General features: G+C 41.1%; 1 protein-coding gene across 3 annotated transcripts in view; it reads right to left on the bottom strand.

Annotated features, from left to right (window-relative positions):
- Positions 1-2,025: 2,025 nt before the first annotated feature.
- Positions 2,026-7,962, bottom strand: part of OGDHL (oxoglutarate dehydrogenase L) — a gene marked incomplete at both ends in the record, with an annotated part of 43,658 nt that continues 37,721 nt past the window's right edge. For all 3 annotated transcript variants that reach the window (XM_082285660.1, XM_082285661.1, XM_082285662.1), the window contains 6 exons: positions 2,026-2,149; positions 2,868-3,022; positions 3,573-3,736; positions 5,762-5,834; positions 6,449-6,574; positions 7,884-7,955. In XM_082285660.1, coding sequence (XP_082141786.1) covers positions 2,026-2,149; positions 2,868-3,022; positions 3,573-3,736; positions 5,762-5,834; positions 6,449-6,574; positions 7,884-7,955 — 714 coding nt within the window. The remainder of the gene's footprint in view (positions 2,150-2,867; positions 3,023-3,572; positions 3,737-5,761; positions 5,835-6,448; positions 6,575-7,883; positions 7,956-7,962) is intronic.

Here is a 7,962-nt window from a genome sequence, read left to right as displayed (position 1 = left end):
GGGCAACCAGTCTGATTTAAAAGGATGCTACAGAGTTTCACAAACATTAGACTAAGTTCAGTTCTGGATGCCATGGTAAGTACCTTACCACATCAATTCTACACTGACAGAAGGCCTTTTTGGAAACCTGCCTGGGTATGTAGTACCTGATCATAGCTAAAAGTTTTTAATTACAAGTTTTTATTTTGATGAGACAAGAAGCTTTCCAGCATCACCCGACTCTTTGAATCAGACATAAGCTGCCATGCTTTGTTATGTCACAGTCCATACAGCAGCAGCAGGGCAAAAGGTACTCCCAGAGCAAAAGCATGTCCAAGGAGCATGCTCAGGACAGGCAAGTGGAGATGGGGTGAAGTCTCATCTCTGTTTTAGAGTCACTTCTTATGCTGTCTCCAGGTGGCTGCTCAGCACATCCAGCCTGACCCTCCCTCAGGGCACTGCTGGGGCACAGGGCTTTGTGCAGCTGCTTACAGCTCCCTGCTCCAGCACACACGTGGCCATTCCTCTGTACCCCACTGACACTGCTCACCTCACCATTCCCTCTGCCAGCCAGCACAAAGATGGCAAAAAGTCTCCTGCCACTACATAGGTTAGCGCTGCAGAAACCTGCAGTCACAAGGTCCACTCAGAGCCAGGTTCTCCTGGGGCAGAGGGAACAGGACTTCTTATATCAAGAGGGGAGAGGAAAGCTGGGCTCACCTGCCTTCTAGCACTGTGGAGGAAGCACAAGCAATGGTTCTCAGACCATCCTGCCATGCAGTGCCTCCCCAGAAGCCAAGCATTACCACCCAGGAAGAGAAACAGCCACTGCTGCTCTCTCCCCTCCCGCATCTCCTGTTCATCAGCCCCATGACACAGAGCAGCTCTTGAGGTGGCTCACTATTATGTCCAAACTGAAAGTACATAGCAATTGATACCCTAAATTGACAAATAAACATAAGGGACCAAAAATAACCATTACTACTTGTGCAAAATCACAGCATGTGCTTTTGGTAAATCAGCAGCGGTTGCTTGCCCACCTTCCTTTAAAAAAGGGTGAGTAAATCAGGAATAGCCACTTCAGAGCTGAATTATTATCAGCAAGGAGCTGTGAGGTAGGGAATAGCACAGGAGAAAGCTGAGAACCTACTGCTTGTTGCAAAAACAGAGATTTCTCATCCAAACAAAATCTTGTAATGGTCAAAGAACAGCAGATCTTAGTGGTATGGTAAGGGAAAGAGTGTTCATCCAAAACAAGGATGTTTACAGGACCCCACAATTCCCTAATACCACACAGCATCAAAGCAGGCAGCCCAGCACCTTACTTTTGAAGTTGTTTGATGCTGAATTCTCCTGGTGATCACCCACTGCTCTGTCAGCTGTGGTCTCATGTACACTTCCTCCCTCCTCAGCTATCCCCAAACAACCTTTTCTTGGCCCCTTTTACTTCTGTCCTCCTTGATCCCATATCTAAGTGGTTCACATTACTTACTGTTATGCCCCAGTTGAACAACTTTGTAATGTGACTCCCTATTTCCAGTCTCCTCCTCACATCTCCACGTTACCTCACCATCTCCTTCCAACAAACACTGCTGGCACATTTCTCTACCAAAACCATCTACCAACTCTGCTTTTCAGTTTCATCACTCTTCTCTGATATATAGACAGAAGTAAGTAATTTATTTTCCTTGTGTGCATAACTATGGTGCTGTCCATGCGTGCTCTACTTTCTTACAGTACTTAGACAGTGCCCATAGACTGAGATATGAGCCTCACCAAGCCAGACATTGCATCTTAGGATAGAATAAGCTTCTTGTGTCAAAGACATCCCAATTTAAATAGACAAGTGACAAAAAATGGTAGAAGGTAAGTTGGAATTGTTTTCTCCTTATAAACTGGGGAGCAAGGTACACAGTAATGAAGTCAGCTGCTGGATCCTTTTATTTGGTAAAGCAAAATTACATAATTTCCAGTATTCTCCCCACTTTCCTTTCAGATGCAGTGTTTTAAGAGACTACCAGTCAGAGACAGGTCAGTGCCCTGCAGTTAGAATGTCTTTCCCTCAAAGGCCTCCAGGTTGAAAGCTGTATCCAAGAATCTTCGGAGTGACACCAGATGCATGTTCTTGTTGCCTGTGGCAGCTGCAGCAGCAGGCTCTCGGCCAACATACCTGCATGACAAAAAGAATTGGGCAGACAAATGAGGTGAAAAGAGAGACTATTTTGACAATAACAAGCATGAGAGCATGCTGTTTAATGCATTCAAGTCAGCTTGGCAGATTTGGAAATTTAGTCATCAATCTTTCTTAAATAAAAATCAATCTAAGTTGTACTAAGTTATACCTTCTGGTCAGCTTCCCTCTCTTTCCCCCCTGCCATCATTGTTAAGCTGTGTCTTCTCCCCCATCCCTCCCAGGAGAGCCAGGTACACTATCTCATAATTAGATAATTTGCTTTTGGTAATGAAGACTCTCATTCCTTTGACAGCTGCACAGGCAGATCTGAGTCAATCATCTAAAATAAATGCAAAGGTGCCTGGACTGAGCTCTTACAACAGCTGTTTCCTCCAGAAACCTAACATCTGGAATAAAATTCTTTAAAAAGACAGCATCTTAGACAAAAGAGAGCTAAGTGCTGTGCTAAGTAGCAATAAATACAGACCTAGTTGCTACTGATTTTCCTTTAGATCTACAAGAAGGAGCAATATGTGCATGTTGTATTTGAGAAATAGTAGTCTAGACATTTCCCTCCCTCACCCAAGAACCCAGATTCAGGGGTTTTGATTTGTGAAGAACCTGACTAACCCATGAATACCTGAAAACAACCCCAAGGAAATTTAAAAGCAAACAAATAAGCCCAGGAGACAGAGCAATTGTTAAAGTCTCATACCAGATAGGTCGAGTGTGGTTCACAATAGTGCGGAAACGAGGTTTGACATAATCGTAATAGCCACTGTTTTTGTGCTCCTCCTGACACCAAACTAGATCAGCAGTTGGATACTTATCAAGTTCTTCTTTTAGCAAGTCAAAGGGGAATGGTGAGATCTGGAAAAAGAGGGTAATAATTGGAAATGCTCTCTCTTACGTGATATTAGCCCATGGTGAGTCATTCCTTTTTCACGGAGAGTGACTCATGTTTCTCTAATTGATTTAATGCTCAGAAATGAATACACAAGTATTTTATAGTTGTACTGGTATGAACAGAAGTAGGTCATAGTCCAGACCACCTGCACTCCTACAGCTTTTTTAGTGAAGTAGCTGTAGCCTGTCCTTAACCAGTGAATGATAATATAGCTTCAAAGTGTACTATTCCCAGCATTTTAACCTAGCAGACTGCATATACAAATTTAAGGCACTACCATATTGTAATCTTCACTTTGTTCTGTTGTTCTGGAAAAGTTGTCGTGCCTTCTGGGTCTCATTGTCCAGTATGCTATTGATGTGTTCCTTCTCCACAAGGCCATGATGGATTAGAATATGTCTTCTAAGATGCCAAGTGCTAGAAAAATGCTATCACCATTGATTCTAGGAGGAGTGTCTATTTAAAAGCACAGGAACCCAACTGACCCTGTCTTCTGAGGATCAGGGAGCTCACCTGTTCAAGTCTGGTTATAGCTACTTGTTTCTCCAGGTCCTGGTTCTTCCTCTCTTTCACAAGGTCATAGTACACTTTTCCTGTGCAGAAAATCACTCGCTTGACCTCATGTGGTGCCTGAGCTGCCAGCCCATTCTCAGGAATCACACGTTGGAAAGTTGTACCTAGTTAGATTAGATTACCAAATTAGAAAAAGTGCTCTCAGGGGACCTGACATTTCAATAAAGCAGCCCAAGAAACAGTCTTTTAGTCCTTTACTGAGCAAGCAAGAGGTTGCAGTGATCAAAGGGTTCTCCTGCCTCTCTGGTCCCACTTTCCAGACTGGTAACTTGGCTAAAACGACTTTCAGCAGTTCAGTTTCAAGAAGTTAGAAGACTGTCAACAATCCAGTCTTTCACCACTAGACAGAATCACATTAACAGGTTTTTAGCTTTGTGTTGTGTATTACATCTTTTAAATTGATTGGACAGCTCAGCTTTGCTTCCAGTTTGGGGTTTTTTTCAGAGCATCACCTGAAATAATGTTTCTTCTTCCCAAGATGATCTCAACCATGTAACATTAATACAGCTTTACAAAATTTCAGAATATTCTTCTAGAAAAACAAAACATATCCATAATGCAACTAAATCTGGCAACTGCAGAAATATTTTCCCAAGCACACACATTACTGCTGTATATTTGATTTAAACCTCTGTTTGACAGCCAAAGCAAGAATTAGCACAGAGCTGAACCATATGTATAAGTGATAATGTGTAAGTACAATTTCAGATGCATATCTTCACTGTTACCACCTCCCAGGAATACAATTTACTTGGGATACATGAAACTAGAAGAGGGACTTGAAGGTTTCTTTGCTCTCATATATGATTGAGTAGAACTATTTCCACATTAAACGACTGCAGAGTAGCAGACAGCTGCACAACCTCCTATTCTGAATCAGCACACCCACTTACCAGGAGAATAAGCTCCTGTTTGAACCATTTATCTCGGGGAAGAAAAGCAACAGCACAAACATATCAAAGAGGAACTGATTTATGTCAGAATTATCCTGTCCCACTGAACAGCAAAATTCATCATTAAAAAAGACTGAATCTGTGCTTCACTGGGTCAGCTGGAGTCAAGTCTTGCTCTCTCTCAGCTTTCTATTAAAAGCAGAGCAAAAAGGGTTAGCTGAGAGTCAGAAACACTTTAGTACCTGCTGTCCTCTTCAGAAGAAACATGAAAGTATGTCAGAATTCAATGTTAATTACGAGCTTGGCCACTATTGAGGTTAGCCTGAAGTAGAGGAGACTCCCAAGTCCAAGTGACAAATCACAGAGCCTACAGAATTTCTAATCTGACCCATTCTGCAACGCTTTTAAACAGTAATAAAAACAGCAAATGCCTTTGCTTGAGAAGCATATTTTACACACTTAAAAAAAGAAGATAATGCAATATTTAAGTACACTTATACCGTGTAAGTTGCTTTTAAAAACCTGAGCAGTTGTTCTCTTCTGACACCAGTCAAGACACTGAGTGGAACTGGAGACAGCCCAGCACATCTATGCCCACATTCTCACTCTGAACAGTCACTAATTCCCCACTCGTTACATGTCACTGCATTTCTTGATGCCACTCCAACACAGTCTAACCAGTACAAGGCAGGACAAAACCACTGCAGTGTTTGGTGTTCCCCCTGCAGTAACTGTGTATCTCTTGGTGCTGATGGCATGCCAACAGCAGCTCTGAACTCACTGATCTCACTTTAGATCACTGGTGTGACACAGCAGCCCCAAAACCGAGCATTGTAACAAGAACTGGGCGCCTTATTCTTCCAAATGGTCCCAGTGTAATTACAATCTATCCCTCAATCTTGGTCAGGAGGCATGGGCAGTACACAAAACAAGTAAATTTTTATAAGAGAAAAAGACCAGAGGAACATAGCAGCCTCTTGAGGGGAACATCCCTGCAGAGACGGGAATGCACTTTCCATTAAGATTAATGGCTGGTTATAAGGTAAGCCTGTTAAAATTAAAAATCTATATGTGAAAGCGAATTTTTCAGCAAAAGTCCCTGCTAGATCTCACTATGACAGCTGAAATTATGCTGAAAGAAAAGACAAACTCTGCAGAGCAGATTCTGTTCTTCACAGTCTGACATGCAACTTGGTATAGCTAATTATTTCTCCACAATACTTTGAGGTGACCTACCAGACACCATTTCATCAAAACTGGATTTAGCTTCTGGATGCCTCAGCAGTGACTTGGGTGTCAAAACAATCAGCTGTAAGACAAAGTTTTCCAACACTCAGGAGCTGCTTTACCTACATCATTACATGCAACATCTGTAATACTGTGCACACAAAACCCACAAACTGAGTATGATATAGAATAAATTAATATGAATAGCAAACACAGTAAATTTTTTTCCTGTTTTGAGAACCATAAAAGTTTCAAAATTATTCAGAAGATTTGGGTGGTCTACTCCTTTTACAGGTTCTCAAAATTCACTGCTGATGCTTCTTTTTGACAACAAAAGCAAATCACAGGCTATGAACCAGTAAAACATTCAACAGCTGTATCTTGGGTCTTTGAAGTTCCAGCAGTTAGACATGCAGGTAATGGCTCTGCAACCCGTTAGCTACATCATTAATATCTTGACAAGCTCATCTGAAGATCTGCACAGCCAGATGGAAGCAAAGCTGAAAATCAAGTTTTAGAGCCATAGTAAGTCAGAGCTGAGTTTCTTTCTATCAAACTGGCAACTTCAACCTGTGTTCAGTTAAGGTTTTTCACCAGCAATCCTTATTCTTTTCAGCAGTGTGTCATATGCAAAGACCACTCCTTGCTGGAGGGCTAATTTACCTGGAATAATCAAGTCCATTAATGCAACCTTACCGGCTTTCTGAATGGCAGCAAGATCTGCCTTCGGAGGACATGGAAGTAATTGGCTGGAGTTGAACAATTCACCACAATCCAGTTGCATTCATACAGCTGGGAAACTTCAAACTGCTCACTGAACTCCTGAGAGAAACATTAAAGGCATTAGAAAAATGTCTAAAAGATCAGAAAAAAGGCTTGAAAGCCATCCTTCTATTTCTGATTCTCAGCAACTCCCTTCCTCAAAAAATTTATTTAGCAGCTCTCAGCTGAGATTGTTTTATTAGCTAGGGAAGCATCCCTACAAATCATTCCCTTCTGTTTCTACTTCTTATTAAAAATTCATGCAAATAAACACAAAAAGTTTCCATTAATTCAGAAAAGATAGGAAGTCCAGGAAGGAAGATTGATGAGGACTAGGACATCAGCAGATGGAAGACACAAAATAGAACCTCTTTGAAAGAATGTTAAACTATAATTCAACTTTTAAGTGTACAGTTAGTTTTCACTCTCCCATTTTTTTGGTAGGTATTCCATTCTCTTGTACCATTTTATTACATAAGTTGAATATGTTTTCTGTTTACATATCTTATGAACATAGGGAGTTTTTATCCATAGCTACAAATGTATATATTAGGTAAGCATAGGTATAGGCACAATTATATTATAGCACAATAATCTAATTACAGATTGGTACAGCATTTAACACAACCTCCTGGTCTGTGGCTTGAACTTCTACCTTCTACAAAGAAAGTTATAACTTCCTTATTATGTGCCAGTGGCAGTGCTTAACTATAGTCAATCAAACAGGTCCTTAATCTGCCAGTACAATGACAAAAAATCACTTTTAGATGAGGAGGAACATGGCTTTGAGACGATCCTTGCCCCAAGGATAAGAAAGTCAGGGACAAAACTGAAATATCCATTTTATTTTGCTTAATTGGTGGACTTTTCTATTAATGCATGGCAGTGTTTCTTAGGAAATCTGCAGTGGGAAGTGGATGCCCAGCACCCTGTAGAGTTATGTAATTTATTTGTAGAAATGAATGACCAATCTATGAAAGTCTTAGCCCAATCAAAATTAGAAGTTGCTTATTTTCATGCTCCCAGCAATACAATTTAGCTCCATTGCAAAGAGCCAGGGTAGTCTCACTTGACCTCCTTTAGAAATTGGCTAGGCACCTATTTGCAGTACACACAGCAACATAAACAAGCAGGATCACTGGCCCTGAGGAACAGCCATAAAAAGATCATGCTGCCAGAGATTAATTGTATATGACCTCAGCTTTGCAATGAGCAGCAATGCTGCATGCTTCCATTACTTTTACTGGGATCAAGTTAATGTTACACCAAGACTTGAAGCTAAATTTTAACCTGCTATACCTAGCTAAAAGGATGCTTCTAACAAAAAAATCTCAGATGTGAAAAGCAAGAAAAGGACAAGACTACTTACTGGATAGGCATCAGAATCGTCATTGCTCATCTGCAGGAACCTCTCAGGCCTGGCTGATGAATGCTCTGGACCCTGGTAA

This window comes from Coloeus monedula (assembly GCF_965178545.1).
Source record: "Coloeus monedula genome assembly, chromosome: 8".
NCBI lineage: Eukaryota > Metazoa > Chordata > Aves > Passeriformes > Corvidae > Coloeus > Coloeus monedula.
Note: the sequence above shows the minus strand (reverse complement) of the source record. Positions and strands in the feature narration are given on the sequence as shown.